Source organism: Argiope bruennichi, chromosome 9, assembly GCF_947563725.1.
Source record: "Argiope bruennichi chromosome 9, qqArgBrue1.1, whole genome shotgun sequence".
NCBI classification, from domain to species: domain Eukaryota; kingdom Metazoa; phylum Arthropoda; class Arachnida; order Araneae; family Araneidae; genus Argiope; species Argiope bruennichi.
Window position 1 is genome coordinate 50,187,166 of NC_079159.1, and position 20,564 is coordinate 50,207,729.

The window sequence follows — 20,564 nt, forward strand, 5'->3', positions numbered from 1 at the left end:
CTGTTATCAGTAATATTAAAAAAAATGCTTTGTTTCAGTAAAAAAATATCATTATATTAATTGCAGATTAATTCTTTCCACTTTAATTTAAAGCATAAATTCTACGGGAGCTAACAGAAAATTAGAGAGATACATATTACGTTATGACTAAAGGCCTTTATAATATTATGAGTGAATTATATGACTATCAAAATTTGAAGTTTCAAAATATTTTGATGAAGAATCTATTAAAGTAGGAATTGCGTAAAATATTTAATTATTAAAATTTAAACGAACATTAAGATTGGCGAACCAGCTGGTCGCCAAAGCCGGCTAATATATATATATATATATATATATATATATATATATATATATATATATATATATATATATATATATATATATATATATATATATATATATATATATTAACAGATGAAATCAGATTGTTCTTGTTACTCAATCTTCATTCAATTTATAGCAAAGATTTATATTCTGATACAACAGCAGCTGGTTTTTTTTTTTTTTTTTTTTGGAAGAATAATGCATCTGTTTCTGATTGAATTTTAAATAAAATTGATATTAAATCAGTATATAACATAATTTTAAAAAAAAAAGAATTATTTCAGAACTTAAGAGCACATCAAGGTATGAGTGGAAACTAAATTACAACTTCCATTTCTATAAGCAATAAAGAAGTCAGATAAATCAAATTTAATAGAAATGAAGGATTTTGTTCAAGTTGCAGTTTTGAGTAATATGTACAAGACAGAAATAAATTTATGAATCATATTTAAAATGTTGAATATTTTTCGATATATCTTTTTATACTCTACAGAGTTTACTAATGACTGTTAATTTCAATCAATTATTTTCTGAGAATAATCTGAAAAAGAAATCTACCTTAAACAGCAGATAGAAAGCGATCTTACCATGTGGATCGATCTTCTATTAAATTTTTTTACTCTTTTTAAACTCGTAAAAATGCTATACAGAAATATATCTGGATTATAAAAGTTAAAGGAAATTACTTAATTGAATTTTTTTTAAAAACGGCGGAGTTTGATTTTAAAGAAAATGCGTTTGAAAATAATTTTCACTTTTATCGTTCAGAAGTAAATCTATTTTTAAATATACTTTCTTAAATAATTTTCCAGCATATTGAAAATTTTAAATTACATTATTTCAAATATTTTAAAACGGGTTGATTGAGATATTAATTTGCTTTTGTGCAAATCAATTAAATTTTTGTATTATTTTGAGCTATGATTATGGATTCATTGGATTCATTTTGACTGTTAGAATGTAAGAACTAAATGAGATGCTGATTTGAAACATTCTGAAAAATGTAAGACACTTTTGATAAAAATATTTCTGTTTTGAAACTGAAATATTTTGATAAAAATATGATAGATTATAAAATGTATTCAACATTTAATTACGCCCCTATTTTGACAGAAGAACATAATGAAATTTACTTGACGCTGTAAATTAAAATGTTTGCTAAAATACAGAAAATTAATTTCAGAAAGAATTTTTATAAAAGCATTTTTTTAAATAAGACAATAAAAAAATTAAATTCATTTACATAACAATCGTGATAAATTACGCCAAACAATTTTTTTAGATCATAAATATATCTGAGATTGTTATGTTGAACAATACACAATATGCAATAATTCCATTAAAAATTTACATATATTTCATCAAAAATAAAATAAGTATTCTTCCTACAGAATTTTAATTTAAATAATTCTTCAGTATATAGATATTATAAAACTGCTATATATATTTTATGGGAACTAGATATATTTATAGGCTACATTATAATTTTAAATTGTATATTTCCGATATTCTCAAACTTTTAAAATTTTATAGTAAATAAATAAGAATCGAAAATATAGTGCTACTTTAAAATCCTTTTATGACAGGAATGTTTAGCAATATGCGGAATTATCCAGCGAAATCTGTAACACTGGACGAAGTTTAATAATATCCCTGCCTGTAAGAAATCTCAACTTATATTTTAGCGTCTAGAGACTTCAATTGAATGAACTGATGCTTCTGATTTTCATTTCATTTGGAGATTATTGCTTATATTACAATTTCATATCTTCATATATATAAACTTTTTCATATATTAAAAAGTTTTGAGAAATATAGACGTAAAAAGTATAAAAGAACTGAAGAAAAATAATGCCTGAAGTATTTACAAAATTACTAAGCGTATTACTATATAAAAAGACATTTGTGCTTCTGTGTATACTTTACCTAATATTAAAGCTTCTATACCTATATAAATGTTATGTTCAAAGAAACGGCACATTATATGCTTGAAAATATTTAAAAATATTTAAAATATTCTTTTAATGTTGATTTAACTTCAGTTTCAAAATCTGCACAATTTATACTTAAGTATTTTTTGTTTCTAATTGTCTGTATCCTTTTATAACAGAATATTGTATCATGAAAGTTGGGAAGTATCAAATAAAGTTTAGATTCTAATTTTGGAATCAGAATTTAAAAATATGAAAGAATGCATTTTTAACAAATCGCGTCTCTATGAGCCAAATTAAAGCAACCTGTGCGGATGAAAACATTTTTAGAAAATTAAATTTAGCAGTGAAATTTATCCAATTAAATTTTTTCTCAATCAGATCTACACCTAAAATATTTTAGACGGAGATCTGATTGAGAAAATTTTAATTTCAGAATACAAATATAGTTCAAAATAGATTTTGGACGTTCAAATAGAATGTTCAGACCTTAGATTTTTATAATAAATATTACTAATAAAAATGGCATTGCTTGGTGAAGAAGCTCAAAATATGACGATAGAGAGAAAATTTGACACCAAAATTCTCAAATAAAAATGTATTCTTATATATTTTTATATCTAAATACACGCCTACATTACGTGTGATTCTATTAGAAAATAACGAAATTAAAATTGACATTCCTACCTAAAACTTTGGGGAGTGAATTCTGAAAAGTCACATACATTTCTTTTGGAAATCTATGTATATGAAATTAAAAGGCATAAATAGTTTGTAGGCCGTAAACATTCCAAGAATGCAAATTTTTGCTCACGAATATTATGAGATTTAAAGAAAAAAAATTAGCTAAACAATTAATTTCCTACTGATTATAAACTATGTTGCTGTCCACAAAAGAAATTATTTAATGAACCTTATAGTGTTAATATTCTTATTTAATGAAAATATTACAGATATTTATTTACATCGAATTGCCAATCACTATGTTTAATTAAATTGTCTGCCATTCTTTTAAAGTTTATTAATTACTTAAGGAAAAAAATGACTTCCGGTGATTTTTTTAAAAATCGTTTGGTACAGTGTATAATTGAAAATTGTCTGATTCAACTGATATTCGCATTTTAATTTTTTTTAAATTGCAAACGATAAGAAATTTTTTATTATAATATTTGATGTAAAATTATCTTTCACATTAAAAAATTCTCTATATTTTTAGAAAACTGACAGAAAATATTTTCATCGGATGTATCATTTAATACTAAAAGCCAGATATATCAACTGGTACTAAATTGCCAATTTTGCACTAAACAAGAGATTAAAAAGAAGAAGAAAAATTGATTTCGTCAATAGCCGATGGATGTAAAATTTAAAAGGCAATAAATCTTAGAGAAAACATTCAATTTCGTCCTTCTAAATTTCTTGAAATAAAATTAATAATTGTCTGTTTCATAAATGTAAATATTGGTTCTTTCTAATTTTACCACAAAACGACCAATTGAGACTTACATTCTTGGCAACAGCAATTGGTGAGGTTTGGGGGATGAGATTCTAGAGCACCACATTAATCCAGGGGGAATCCTTCGGCATTCTGACGGCTCATCGACGAAAGGAGGAATTTCTGCTGAATTGAATATTCTCCCTGTATCAGATAAGACATGAAGAGAAGCCATACATAGTCACTCATTCGATGTGATACACGAAAGAGAACTATGTAAAGAAACCTGCACTGATGTCCCGAAGTCGTGTATTATTCGTGTGATGTGATTTATTTGCCGAAATGGCTTCGGACAAGACGAAATATGCGCAATTGTTTCATTCGGAATATGGCCATGCAGAAATAATTTATAATTGTTAAATAGATTTGAAATCCATATTTATGGAAAATAAGTTTTATTTTGGATATGGGCATGAAAGAAATATTCATATTCAAACAAACAATGAAGATTTTGAATATTGATATTGAAATCTTCTTGTTCGTTTGAATATTGAAATCCAAACAAACAAATAATGAAAATTTTGAATCTAATTAAAATATAACAATCATTATTTCTAAATTTATCCGTTAACTCTTGCACACTCTCAAAATGGTAAGTTACAATAAAAGGTAGACGACAAAAATCATGCCTATGTATTTTACAAATCAATTTGCATTATTAAAAAAAAATCGTCGACGTCGAAATCGATAAATCCAACGACAATTTGCAATTGAATTGTTTTCTATATCTTTATATATATAATAATTTTATCAATACATTCATTAAATAAAATGATATATATTTATTATTGATTTATTTAGTATTAAATTCTTCACATTATTAATTTAATATAGTTAATGTAATAATCATTTAATATTAATAAAGAACTAATTAATTCGAATTAATTAGCATTTATTTTAATTAGTGTATACTTTAATATGATTAGTATTATTAATTTAATAAACTTCTTAAATTTTATAAACACTTGCGACCAGTTGGTTTGCCGAGATTATTGCTTGCATTTAGTTTTAATTGAATCTCTAATGCATAGATTGATTTCATGATTCCCTCAAAATATTTCTAAGCATCAAATTACAATAGATATTAAATCTGCATTAGCTTTACGCTTAGCTTTAATAGTTTTATACTTTTACTCTTTCTCTGTTTTGTTCCGCACATGTACCTTCCTAATAGAATCGAGTACCAATCATCATAATGCCATTAAAAATTTAAGTGTCCGGTTAATATACTTTTAAACTGCACGTTTTCTTCGCAGTACTGTAACTTCACTTTCGAACTACTCGTGTAAACTAGATTGTCAATAAACAAAATTCCTTTTCTTGAGCTTCAGCAGTGGAGGAAAAACATGCAATGAAATACTTAATGAAATAATAAATACTGTTTAAGTTTCATTGAAACAATGGAAAAATATTATTGAAAATTATTTTTTAAATCAAGTTTTATAATAAACTCCAATCAAGTGAAGAAAAATATATAGAATATGGTCCATTTTACAACCTAATAATCAATTCAAACTTTTTTTCAAAACAGATCTGTTATTCAAAAATATGTTTCAATATTTGGAAAAGTTAAGGTTTTTTTCAAAGGTGGTGATGATAATAAAAAAAGGTTGAACATGTTTGGATCTTTTTAGAAATGAGAATATATCGATTAATTCGTTTTAGTATGCTTGGAGATAAAATGCTATAGCCTCCATCTGATTGGATGTCCGCTTCTTGTCAATTTAAGAATAAAATATTGTTCCTATTTTTGTATTTCGGTAATGTGTAAAGAAAGGTAATACCAAGTTTTTAACATTTAAAATTTCTATAGATAAAAAATAACATATCTAATTTTTTTTTCATCACTTACATATTAATAATTTTTATTTCTAGGCGTATTGTATGCATTTCATCTTATTTAAATACGAGATCAAAGAAATGCATTTTTTATTTTACAATTTTACAGAAACGATTATACATATTAGTAAAAACGATTATACATAACGATTATACATAAAACGATTATACATAAAGTTATAATATATCAAACTGTCTGAGTAAGCTCAGTAAAAACTTTTGAAATTATTTTATAAAAATGTTTAATAGTTTTGTGTTATATCCTTATGCTGCCTTTTAAATCGATGAAATTTCGTATTTAAAATCGATATACAATTATTTCTGTTAGTACCAAACGATAATGCTATGTCTGTTGTCTCTCTGCCATTACAGAGCAGACGATTTGACTTAAAAGCTACTAAAAATATATTTGGCACAAATACATTTTGGCGAGGGTTAATCTGCACGTCGAAGAGTTTTCTCCCGGAAATTGAAATAGAATTTTAATTAATTAAAAAGTAGGTGAAATTTCAATGGCTTTTGATAAGAAAATTTGAAAATATTATCACACAGAAATAAACTTTATATCATCTTAAAATTCAAATCCTTATCTTTTGAAAGTTTAGCTTTAATTTTTTAATAGTTTTCCTGTAATTTTAAACAATTTTTAAATGCTATATTCAATAGTATTTTTCCATGAATGAAATTTAACTAAAATTCCATTGTTTCATTGAGCTTTCAAATCGTTTATTTTTCTTCTGTTTAGATTTTCTTTGTCTGAATGATTTTAAAAACAAATTAATTTGTATTTCAAATTCATATTCGTCATAAAATATTTATTAAGTGTACTTGAACTATTTAGAAGATTTTATAATTTCTAAAGCTGTAAATAATCTTCACTATGTACATCATAAAAAATGGTAGTTTGTCTTAGTTAAAATGTATGAAGTTATTAATTTATGTTATTTATTTATGCTATATAAATAAATTAAAATAATTTTAATCATCTAATTATTACTAATAAAAGCAATTATCATAATAACAATTAAAATCAAGTGAAACTTTAATAGCTAAAATTTTATTAATGCCAAGTTATATTTTTTCAACGGGTACTGAACCTTTAAAAATATTTTACATCTTACAAGTTTTACATCTTACGTGCAAAATTTCCAAATATCTTTCTTACTTGTTTTCGCCATTTTAAATTCAGTTTTTAAATGGCTTATTTTTTAGTAAAAAATGTTATCGTGTTCTCACATTCTTCTGAAATGATCTTTAGGGTCAATCAAAGTTTCGAACCTGGCATTGTTTGTAAACGCATATTTCTAAAACTTATGATGAAAAAAATTTTTATTCATTCAATTATAACATTGATAGTTGCCACAATTGTTTTTCGGTATTAAAATAATAACAAATTTCACGACTTCATTAATAATTCTGTTTTTCATACCTCAACAAAAAAAAGTTAAAATATATACTAGCTGCCCGTCAAGAAAGACAAAATCAAATATAATTGCAGAATTTTTAGAGGCTTCTTTCGCATGCCTTTGAAAACCACAAATTTGTAAGGCTTCAAATCATTTTTACTGTGTAAGATAAATCTTCAAGTGCTGAAGTTATTGTTTTTTTCAATTCCTACTATTAGTTCACACTCTCCCTATGTATATTTATATATCTTGTTCAAAATGTTTTTCATTGATATTTAGTGAACTGTAAAGTTGTCTCTAGTATCGAAAATTATAAAGTTGGTGCAATGAGACTCACAGAAATAAATAATTTTTTGTGAAATTTGCTTAAAATTAAATTTTATTTAATAAAATCTCCATTCGTTGATGAATTGAAAATAGCAATCGAAAGATAATGTGCTGAAATTCAGAAGGTTAAGCAAAAGTACTTTTTGATTCTTAAATTCACACCAGCATATAATATATGAACCTAAGTATGACATTTCATGTAGTATATCATCTCTCCTCCTTCCTTCCCTCCCCCCCCCTCATATTTCGTACAAAATCACGTAGCTTTCATTTTTGTGCTTTTTGAATCAAAATTTGTTTCATTGTGTGTGTGTGTGTGTGTGTGTGTGTTTTGGCTTATTCCACTTCCAATTTATGAGGATTATCAGTGTTTATATTTACTACCTGTGATCTTTTACTAATTCCAGTTAATTATTAAATTAATTTAAACAGCCTAATATAGGCAAATTTTTTATGGTCCTATTTGGAATTTGGGCAAATTTGTACAAAAAAAATTCCAAATTGATCTTATTTATAATAGTTAATAATAGTCAAACAAGCTTCCTATCAAAGTATTGATAATATTTTACACATAATATTTTAGAAGGTATAATTGGTCTTTTATAGAAATATTTAATTGATGATATTTTAATGGAAACACATGTGCTCTAACTGCAACTTCATAAGGTTTTCTCTAAAAGTTGAAATATTCTCTAAAGACGAAAGAAAATATACATAAGGTGAATGTTTGTTTGTAAGTCTTTGACACAAATCTACTATCCAACTCGATGAAATTTGACAAACCTGCTATTCGAGACAAGTGGAAAATTGCAGTCAACATTTTCAAAATTTAAAAATTAATTAAAAATTAACAATTTTTTTTTAGTGTTTTTCAGCTATATAGTCTAAAACTTTCATCTCTCAGAATTTATTTTTACATTTTCAATACAATTTGTCACAGCATTTTTAGTATCATGAAATTAAAACTATTTTCACTGCTCCAAAAAAAACCATTCTGCCACGAGCCTGTATTAAGATTCTGTCAGAGACTAAATATTAAGATTTTTTAAAAAAATTACTTTCTTTAAATATTAACTCAGAAGTAAAATTTTCAATTCATCTTTTATTTCATAGTATATACATTTTTTTTAAAATTTGTAAGCGCAAAACTCTATAATAGATTGATTCCATTGAATTCATATTTTAAATTTGATTAAATACCAAGAGGAAATTCTAATAAATACATTTCATGTCAATAATTTAACAGCTAGGTAAATCAATATTCTGAACGAAACAGATTAGTTGCAAAAGACTTTTTTCTATAAATATTAATTCCAACTAATAATTTTTTTCATTTTACGGACCAAATATTTATTGGCATTGAAGTTATAGACCCGGTCCAATCTAGACAACTTCCAAGTTAAGCAACTGTTCCGTATATATCCATCATACAAATTATGGGCACATTTGCTCTAAAATTTGGGAAATATTTCAACTGCTACAAATAATTAGGTTTTTCTTCTAAAATTAAATAACCACATTGGGTTAGATTAGAAGAATTTAAAGAAGTAAATGACAGATTAAATTTTGACTTTTTTTTACAAATAAAATGTTTAAAATTAAATAAATTAAATTTTCGTTTTTAAAAGATGAGGGTTTTTCTATTAGTTCACTACTGAAAGCATATTTTTAAATAAAATTGCTAAAAAATCTTACCATTCCAAAACGGCTCAAATTGGGATTCCTCCCAACAAGAAACCGATATCTGCACTGCTGCCACCCATTTTCCAAATTGTGATTTTTGCATGCTTGTTATATAGTTTCTCTTTTATAGAAAAGGGCTTCAGATCAGGTCGGGTCAGAATTAGCAGAGATTAGTCAAACGATTTCAATATCCGTTTTTGACGGTTTTCTCTGTCGATATAAATAAGAAACTGTTTCTAATCTTGTTTTAGCTTATACCCCAAAACGCACTTCATTGCTGAATTTTTTAGGTATTTTGTACACGTAAATTCATTTCTTTCATTTGAAATATAAAAGTAATACTGAGGTGGTAGTCATTTAATACTACAAATTGCGTGAAAAATGAATAGCACAAAGTATTGATTTATTTGTTTGAAATAACATTTATATTCATTGCAAGTGTGTTTTCGTTCAGCAGATTTCAGTTATGTGCCAAAGGAACTTACAAAACAATTTTTTCCGTACGTAGCATAAGTAAAATAAATTAAATTTAATAGCTTTCTTAAATTTAATTATTTTCTGACCATTTGATTTCAAATTTCACTTTCGATCGGATTCCTTCTCAGGGTTTAATTTCTGTAACTTAACACGTGAAAATCACGAAGCTAAAATATATGCTTGCTCAGTTAAATTTCGATAAACCCTTTTCTCAAAAATATATATAAGATTTGAATGCTTTCATATGATGTTCTTTTCTGATTACTGCCTTTCTGTGGTGAGCATATCGCTCGAGTTCCTGCTCATGGATTTTAATAAAAGATTTTTCAAAACCGCTAAAAAATGTTTAAGCATTTTATCTAATAAAGAGGAAGATTAAAGTTATCTTTTTTAGTTAAGTTCTCTTCTACTCATTTATCAATAGAAAATCTTACTCGGATTACTAAAAACCGGAGGACTCTCTAAGGAAAGCGTGAAACTTTTGATAAGTCTTGAGAAAATTTGAATAACAATCCTGCTAATTGTTTACTTTCTCTAAATATTCTTCAATGTCAGATAGAAAACGCATAATATTAAAAATGGCAGCAACACAAAATTGATAGTAATACATATAGCAAAATAGTTGTGATTGATTTAACATCGCTTTCTGACTTACCGTTAAGTTTTTAATTTTCTGCCATCCAACAAGATACAGCATAAAGTATCGCCGAATTCCTCCTTAAGAGGCAAGTGTTAATAAGTTAATAACAATTTTAATAACATCCGAGAAAATCCGACCAACATAAAGCAATTAAAAGTGACATTAATTTTAGTTTTCCAGTCAATATTTGCTTTAGTCGATACTTCAAAGGAAGTTTCCAGAAATTTTCAACAATAAATGAGTCAAATTTTCCTGGTTCTTTTTGTTGTTGTAATTGTTATGGATGAAGTCATGTACAAAAAAAAGTAGCTGATTAGGGGTTCAGTGAGACTCATGATTATGGGAAGGGGGGAGGGGTCCCAATGATTTTTTAGCTTTTCATACCCATAGGGCATTTTATTTTGAGCACTCCTCAATGCCATATTATAAAATATTTTGCAAAAATAAAATTGAGGTAGCGTTTACGAAATGCATTTCGGCAACGGATAAAAATTTTCCCAAAAGCTTTTAGAAAACGATATTTTGCTTACAATAGTTTATACATGTATCAGTATTTTGCTACTTTCATGTTTAGCATAATGTTTCATTTTATAAAGCTCTTTCTTTTTTAGAGCTTATTTTTTAATACTGTGGCGCCATTAAAATATTCTTACTATAGTGAGTACGATTTCATACATTATCAAAGACTACGAATTTTCCTTAATGGCTAAATGGAAATGAAACTAAAAGCCTTAATGAAGTTCCAACTTGTTAGAAACTCTATCATCCTTATTGTTGAGAAACTAATAACTAAAGAAATGTATGATAGTTAATCATATATATAAATTAATATATGTATACTTAATTTTACAGGTGCGTGGCCGAGAAGAAGATGCTTTTGGAAAAAAACTTCAATTCATTTTACCACAAGAACAAAGGAACAAAATGCGGAACACTAGAGCAAAGTGACAAAAATTTTCCCCTTCAGTGATTTTATTATGAGATTCTAATAGGGATTTCTATGACACACATCGACTTAGGAAAAGGAATCGTAAGTATTTTTGAAAGTACTATGTAGGATTTTTAGCCCTTCACTGACAGCGTGTAAGAAATAATTAAGTAATCAACAATTTTGCAAACGCTTGTAAGAAGTAATTAAATAAAAAATGGACCAAGAAATCAAGAATGTAAACAAAATTTCGCAGATGCGTGGATGAGAAGAAGAAACTTTAGAAATAATTGTATAAGAGAGAAACGATGATAATGACCTCTGTTAATATCGCGATACAAGAGCAAAATGTTCGATATTTTTCACTTTTTTTTAGTATGAGATTCTGATAGTGATTTCTTGGCCACGTGTTGATTTAGGTAATAGAATCTTAGGTATCTTTTTAAAAAGATGAGCAGGTTTTAAGGATTTTCATCCTTTTGTCCTTGCATGGAAACGATGGAGTCTGCAATTTTGTTAAGTGCGTGTTAGAAATAACTAAATTAAAAAATGGAGAAAAAAAGAAAATAAGAGAGCACTTTAGAATGAAGTTAACATGAGTTAATTTAAGATAATAACTAGGAAATTAATTAGGATTTGAATTAAGAAATACCATTACACACTACGTGTGTGTGTGTGTGTGTATTCTAATGCTAAAGCGTAAAATTGCCAATACTGCTGTATTTGTACAAATAAACATTTGTAAACAACACACAGTTACCCTTCATTTTAAATTACATAGCGTCTAATAATGCGCGCTCAATTTCCTTTATTTATAAGGATCCATTCATTATTGCATTCTGCAGTTGTCGTTAACTGTATACAAAGAACTCATTAGCCACGAATTTAGACTGGCAAATATAAGTGATTTTGTCATTTAATACCTAAATGCATTTTATTTAAACTTGTACACTGATGGCAACTTTTTTTCCCTGTAAGATACACAACAGACACAAAATTAAACATACAGAATCTCCTAACTAAGTTTCGTGAGCACGACTCCATTGAGTATTGAATAATTTGAATCAAAACAGAATATTATGGTTACATGCGGGAAAATATGTATTTGATCTTTTATCTGTTCTGTATTTATTTAAATGAAAATGGGTGTGTGTTGGAGCTATATAGGCTTGATTGTTTGACCTAGAGCTATCAAACTCAGCACACATATACTTTGAGAGTGGGTATATGCACCTCGAAGAGGGGTTTTTTGATTTAAATTAATTAGAAATTAAAAGAAATTTTGGCACGCTTCCTCGGTAACATCCAAAAATATTGTAGTAAAAAATGATTTTTATATCATCTTAAAATTCAAAAAGTATTCTATTTAATTATACAAATTTTTAACACATAAATTAAATTTCTATTTCTATTCATTTTTTTTTTTTAAATTTATAAATATTTTCCACCAATTTATTTCACACACAAAAAAAATAAGATTTAACTTACACGAGTATGTTATGAATGTATGGAAAAAATGAGCGTTTATCAATGTGTTGCCATCACGTTGGCAAAAACTCAAATTAAAAGATTAATTTAACTCTTACTGCAAACTAAACTAAAAAAGATATCAGTTTCAACACATGTTTGTAAGAAATGAAATAAACATGGAACATAATACTTTCTAAAAAGATAAGTCCAAGAAAAAATTTTCTGTTGACTTTTAAGTATATATATATATTATTAATTCAATATTACTATAGTATTTAAGGCAAAAATGGTTTTGTGTATATACAGGATGTCCTCTCAAATCGAATCCTAATATACTATTTTATACACTTTGAATCCATAAATGTTCTGATGAATAGCAAATTTTATATTTTTATTCAGACTTTCGCTTCTCTGAGTCATATTTAGTAAAATATTTTCGGGACATCAACATTTTAAATGAAAAGAAATATCTGCAACTAAAACTGAATGAGTTTTGAAAATTTTAACATATCTTACAAAAATGCAGGATTTTAGACTAATAAATTGACCATCTCAAAGAACATATGCCAATCAGCTCCCGGGTTTCCCCAAAACTGATTAATTTAAAATTATAAACCTGTAGATTATCCTGAATTAATGATATTCAGTACTTTATAAATCAGTCTGGGGTCAATAATATTTCACTGAATATGATTTCGTAATCCCAAAAGACTGTAAAATTTAGACCATAATTTTTTGAGTAAAACACTTATTGGCTGAAACAAAATAAAATATTCTATTTACGTCATTTTAAATTCTTTTGAAAATAAAACTAAGAATTGGCTTTAATGATGAATAATTCCATCAGATATTGAATAAATTATAAAAAAAATATTCCATAGTGCTTATAAGCCTTCAGTGCAGAACTATTCTGTTTTCTGCATTCATATTTTTTTTAAAAAAATTTATTTGGTTTCAGCAAAAAGAATTTTTTAATTAATATACTTTAATTTCTTCCGCTTCAATTTAAGGCTCAAATTTCACTAGAGCTGACAGAAAATTAGAGAGGTAAATAATGCAATGAACAGAAAGTCATAAGACTTCTAGAGCAATATGAATACATAACAAATCCATCAACGGAAAGTAAGAAATTTTGACGAACAATAATCGAGAGATATCAATCGTCTATGTAAATCTAATATTTTTACTGAATATATCATATGAATATGTATTTTGGCCATCTTTTCTTCGACCTATTGAAACCAAAATCCGACATAGAATTACAGTTGTAGTGAAAAAATCTCACACCATATTTGATGTATCTTATTGCGTTTTTGATTTATTGCGTTTATATGCACGCAAAAGTACAGACCGACAGACGATCAACATCTCATGGATTTGGTTCCAAATTTCATATCTGCCTACAATTTAGATGTAAAATTTGTGAACCAAATCTGATCCATCTAGAGCTCTTCGTATTATGATTATTATGTTAAACTGTATTCAAACAGCAATGCTTCCTCTAAATGAATTTCGTTCAAAATTTGATTTTTAAAAATTCTACCATTTTAGTAAAGACCATATTCCAAATTTCATCCGTCTAGCTCAAAGAGTTTTGAGTTATCATGTTTATAGACAGATAGAAAGACATAACGCCAGGAGTGTGTTTCTATGACTGAAATGTGAAGATTTCAAAATTTCGGTTTATAATCTTCACGATTACAATACTTTTTTCAATTCCTACTATTAGTTCACACTCTCCCTATATATATTTATATATTTTGCTCAAATTTTCAATCGTTAATAAAATACTTTTTATTCATCTACTCAAGTTCAAATATATTTTTTTAAAACTTGTAGTGATGACACTTGATGTTAATACAGTTTTTTCAAATATTAATTCATTAATTTAATTAAAAAAAATTTTAATACTTTAAATAGAGTTTTAGCAGTTTGTAATGAAAGTTGAAATCCACAGGCAGTAGCTCAATCGGTTAAATGCAAGGATTTCAGTATTTTTCACGTGAAGGTGAAGAATGCGAGTTCAATTCTTGCGGAAATCAATAATTTTTTATACTTATTTTTTGATACATAATAATTTTTTGATAATTATTTAATAAAAAGTAACTAAAATAAAAAATTTCTTTGTTCACCTAAGCAGGAATTGAATTATTTTTTTTTCTTTTTACTTGTTTTGTATATTTCTTATAAATGCGACAATTTTAAAGATGCCTATTTAATAAATATTTTTGTATTCATTCATTCATTAATCTATCCTTATTTGGCATTTATGAATAAAAGAAGTATTATTTATAAACTTTTTTTACCAGTATCATAATAAAAAGAATTGTAACATCAAGCAATTGCTCATAAAACAGTAAGATCCTTCTATCGCGTGCCAACTCACGAGCAGTGAGCACGTGAAAGCGCTTCGAAAATCACATAAAGTTGATAAAATGCCTTTTTTCTGTTAAATTACAGCAGAAAGGTTCAGTAACACGTGGGCTATAAATTTCTATTATTCGACCGATCATGAAGTGAAGGCATTGCCATAAAAATAAAGTAGAGTGTGTGCTTTATTAGATTACCTAGGTAGTGTCAAAATGTATATACAGTACACTCCCGATTATCCGCGGAATTGGGTGGCGCGGCAGCCGCGGATAACAAAAATCGCGGATAATCCGAAAAAAGCTAAAAACGGTTATAGCAAAAGAGAAAACAGTCATTCCAACTTTGAAAAATCGTTTTATGACAATAAAACGTAAAATAAACAGCAGGAAATGTTTAACTAACGCCTAATATTTTAGTATATCACTCAAAACTAACCTAAAATGCATTTCGTTAATGAAAACAGAAAAGTGCTTTGTACTTACAAGAGGCGTCAAGGATACACAGAAAAATTAATACATATGTACTGTTTTAATACTATAATGTATTATGTAATTACAAAAGCATAACTGTAAAACTACACCTTTTTGAAGAAATCAGTCATTTGTGTTTGCTTCTTGCTTTGGAAGCATTTTCTCTTTGCTTGGAAGCAAAAAAAAAAAAAAAAACTTAGTGCGGCAGGCGCGGATAACCCGTCCGCGGATAATCGGGAGTCTACTGTATTCAGAATGATTTATTTATGTATGGGATTTGAGAGAATATAAAATGTAAAACTAATTCATATTTGCACGATAGTATGTAGTTGAAAAAATCCAAACTAATGCGCTACAACGTTCAAGAGAATATACAAATATAACCAGCTGGGGAAGTCTGTCCAAAACTTTCTGGCATATTCTCTAATAAACTTGTCATGCCAGAGAATGCCTTACAAGGCAATGCCGAAAATAGTTACGAAATATTAACTTTTGCCGCAAATTTACCAATTTTACTGAATCTATCGTGTGATCCTTGGCGAGTTATTTGGCGATTAATCCCTGGCATGCGGTTAATAGTATCGGAAAATCGAATTTGTGCTTTAGACACGTTTTTCTTAACCGATTGAAAAAAAAATGATGCAAAACTGCACTTTAGTCGCAAATCCTCATATCAAACTTGATATATTTGTCATTGTGTTTCTCAATTATCACGTTTACATGTTTCTGAAAGTACAGACCGACAGACAGTCAACCCGAAGTTGGATCTGGCTGAAAACCTGACAGTTGTCTACACTATCGATGTTAAACCCGTGTACCGAATTTTATCTATCTAGCTCTCATCTATTTGTAATTATCGTGTATTCGAACAGCTAGACTTCCTCTGAACAGATTTTACCCAAAATTTTATAGAAATCTATGTAAAGACAGTACACCAAATTTCAACCGCCTAGCTCACAACGTTTTTGAGTTAACTTTGTCACAGGCAGGAAGGCGGAAATTTTCCAAAGATGTGTTTTTCGAACTCAGGGTTATTTAAAAGGTGGTAATTTGTCAAAATTTGGATTTCCAATTTTTTGACGATTACTTTGCTTTCTCTATACTATATATACGAGAAAGTAAAAAGAGATGAAAAAGAATTTAATAATAATGTGTGCTGATAATCAATCTACAGGCTAGGCCGTTTGATCTGCAACTACAAAATTAGCACATGTGTATTTTTAGAGAATAGAAAAAGCACTAAAAGTACGATTAATGCGTAAGAGAACAGTTAATGAATAATTGTCGATATAGAACGATCAACGATTTTTTTAGTTGTTATTTTTTAAATAAATTATACATAATCCTGAAATAAGTATTTATTTTTCTCTTTACCCTTGAAGTGAAAATGTAATCAACCTTAAATTAATTCAGTTATTGTTATCAATCAATTAACGTTATAAAATTCTTAAATCCAAAATTATTATTACGTTAAGCAGTTATTAAATGGAGTGAGTTTTTGAGGGAATTTTAATTAATTAAAAACTACTTGAATTTTTCTTAAAGTTTTTTTTTTTTGCCACAACTTCCGAAGATATTCCAGTAATAAACAAAAAAATTTCGTTATCTTAAAGTCCAACAAAAAAAAAAAAATCAATTATACCAATGGAACGTATTGCTCACTTTTGCATGAGTACTAGAATCAAAATTATTTATCTTAACGAATATTTCGCATTACGAGAAAGATTCGAGGACGAATTTTGCTCTTTAAACGTGTAACGCTCGTTGTATTTTCTTATATAATACGGTGATGCGTTTGATTTCAGTTTTGTTTATTAGAATGAGAATATCTTTGGGTTTTTCAGTTTTACTGTTTTTTCTAACAATATTTCAACCCCTTTAAATTTTTATAACACTTGGAAAATATGTCTCATAAATTGAGTGAATTATAAAAACTATTCAATTTGGAGTTGATTAAATGTTTTTTTTTTAATGCTCAGGACAGCCTGGGATTCGGAACAAGTGTCGTGCAGATGAAAGCGGTGATTGGTTGAATTTGTAGACCTTTCCTGAGAAGATAGCTCCAGCATATTCGCTTGAGAACTTCGTTAGAGCGGGGTTTCACTAGACTTTATCAAGAAAATCCGAATGCTTAGACAAGGAAAGGGGATTTACTTGTTGTGAATCCCTGAACATATTATGAGTGTAGAGGTAGGGAGAAAAATAGTAAACCTTTCGAAGGGAAAGCAAGTCAATAAAAACAAGTCTTCAACCCCCACAGGACTTTTTACTACTGTGATTTAATATATAGTGTAATGTACTTCGTAGTACGTCAAAGAAAAGAAAATAAGTACTTTCGAGGGCCTTCTTTTCTCCCTACTGGTCCATCTACAATTTTTGCTTCTAAACGACTTACAAAATTTCATCTATCTAGGTTGTTTCTTTTTAAATAATTTCACGCTCGTACATACGAATAAAGAGGCAGAGAAGATCAACTGATGGAGTTTGTCGAAAATTTAATATACATCTACATCTCTTAATGTAAAATTATGTATCACATTTCATCCATATAACTCTTTGCATTTTTGTGCTCTCGTGTTCACATGCACATGAAGAAAGAGACTGTCCTTCAAAACATTTCGTCTAATATTTGATGGGAATTTATAAATTCGAAGTTATGTCTACATACCATATTTCACTCCTGTAGCTCGATGCATTATTGAGTTACCGCATTCGCAGCGAAAGGCATAACTGTGTTTCTTAAACTCAGAAAGTTCAAAAATATGTAGACACGATGACTCGTCAGAATCTCAAGATCGAATTGTTTGGTGATTACAATACTTTCTCTTTGCATACTTTTTATGAGGGAAAATAAGAATTGAAAATCTTTCTTCTCGAACAATTTTTAACTTCAGTTATTTATTTATTTTTTCACTTGACGGTAGTAACTTAATAACATGTTTCCACTGTCAAGAATTAAATTAGTCAGCTCAATTTTGTAATTATAACGGGTTAATATTGAACATACTTGCAATAAAGTATATTTCTTAGAAGAAATAGAAAGAAGGAGCAAAAACCGGAAATCCTGTCATTATTTATACTCTTTATCGCTTTAAAATTAAAAATTTATTCATGAATTGGCCTACAATTATAGCCTATATTTTGCTGAATCATTTTTTAAAAAATTTCCTTACATTTGTCATAGTTTCTTGACTTTAAATATAATTGCTCGCCGAATCTTTAAGCAATGTTTTCAGCGGTATAAATTTTTCTAGTTACTAAAATTTTCCTTTATATCGCTAGTACTTTCTCAAACATCACAAAACTGTGTGAATTTGTTCAAAATCACTTGAATGCTTTTCTAATACCAGTTTTGAAAATTTTAAAGAATTTTAACACTTGGAAGATATTATCTTATTGAAAATTTTGATTAAGGGTTTTATCTTCTAACACTTTATTTATTTCTTGAATAGCGCGAGTATATTTTTCCTGGTACTCCTTACATGAATAAATATTCATTTCCAAAGATTCCGATTAAATTGTAAATTCCCTCCTGTAATTTTGAAATCGTTTTTCTTTCTAATAATATTTCATACAATTTTTATAATTCGTCCCGATCCTCCGATGCTAAGTTATCATCAACTTTCTTTAACAATTTAGAAATTATCTTTTCAAAGTGATTCTTTTTCTTTTCCTGTTATTCTAAATCGTGTGCCTTTCTTTCCAATTCCTATATAAATATACCTTAGGCTGTTATTAAAATACTTTCCAAATGAAATTTAAAAATTTTCATGCTCTTACCTTTATGCCCGGACATGGTTTGGATACGACTCATATTGAATCCACAAGTACGATTTGAAATATTCTCAACTTTCATCGACTCGAAATTTACTTTTTTTCCAAAGTTCCCCGGCAAAATCCATTTCGAATTTGCATTCTGTGATCCAGCATTTCACTTCAATTATTACGCAAATTTTAGTAAATGGCAACATCATTTTCTGAGATTCAATTATAGTTCCTGCCATTATTATTAGAACTGGCGACTGCCTCTCGTACAAAGCTCAGAACGTAGTCTGACAAACCTCTTCATTGGTTATCTGGTCCTTAATACAAGATTTTTTTTTATTCCTCACTTAGCATAAAAATTTAATTTTCTAATCTCGCGTTGCATAGCAACGCCATGTTTCTCTTATTTCGACAACTACATTTCGATGTACGACATTTTTGCTTTGAGCTTATTTGAATATATAAAGTATTCTAACAAATTTAGGTAGACAGCGCATGCGTGATGGAGGAGATGAGAGAAGTGCTCTCGGAGATAATCCGTTTTCAAAATGAACTTTTGAATAAGATACATATACATTCATTTGCATATGGAATACGTGAGTAGATACTGAAAGATTGCGAAACCATCAAAATGTCAATTTGTGATGAAAACTGGGGACGAACCCTTTTCAAAACGATCGATTTCATTATAAGCACTGATGTTCAAATTGCTTAGAAGCGAATTTAATAGCATTTATTTAAATTTGTTTTATTCAATGCTATTATCCGGCTCTCAGGAAATGGAGGCTGATCTACAATCGCAGATTGAAGAGTGCATTTGCTGAAAGGGGAGGGGAGAGAATATAAAACGAAGAACAAATCACAGAGAATTAAAAAATTCTAATAAATAAAATTGTATGGACGTCTCCTAATTAATTAAAATAGGCACATCTGATATTCTATAACGTTTGCTTCGTTGCTTTCCCCTTAGAAGCGGAAAATATTTTATGCATTCAAAATGTTTGTTTGTTTCATGTATACAAAATTAATTCTAAGGCATTAATTTTGAACAATAAATATTAGCTTTGATTAAAACTCTTTTTATCTCTGAATATTTAAAAGCTAATAAAACTCTCGTAAATAATCCACCTTATTTGATTAATTATTTACTAATTGTGTAAATGTATCAAAATATATTTATAATAGTTTTATAATTTATAGACTAATATCTAAAGAAATGTGTATATTTTTTAATATTTATATGTTCTTCAATCAGGGAAAAAAATTAAAACTTCTAAAAACATAATATTAGAATGAATTGTTCTTAAGCGAACATCAAACAGAATGCGTTTAAGAAAAACGAATAATAATGGCAGAATTCTGTTAATTAAATCCATCTAATATATAAAATTCTCGTGTCACAGTTTTCGTTGCCATACTCCTCCGAAACGGCTTGA

At 27.8% G+C, this 20,564-nt stretch overlaps 1 protein-coding gene across 3 annotated transcripts in view; it reads right to left on the minus strand.

The window, feature by feature from the left end:
• Window positions 1-19,245, minus strand: part of LOC129984250 (opsin, ultraviolet-sensitive-like) — a 44,915-nt gene extending 25,670 nt beyond the window's left edge. Inside the window, exon 1 of one of the 3 annotated variants that reach the window (XM_056094090.1) lies at window positions 19,144-19,245. Coding sequence is in view for 1 of the 3 variants with exons in the window: in XM_056094087.1 (XP_055950062.1) it covers window positions 9,021-9,023 (3 nt within the window). In the remaining 2 variants the exon portion in view is untranslated. Of the gene's footprint in view, window positions 1-3,764; window positions 3,856-9,020; window positions 9,058-19,143 lie in introns of those variants that run through there. The other 2 variants (XM_056094087.1, XM_056094089.1) reach the window with 2 other exon arrangements.
• Between the last annotated feature and the right edge of the window lie 1,319 nt (window positions 19,246-20,564).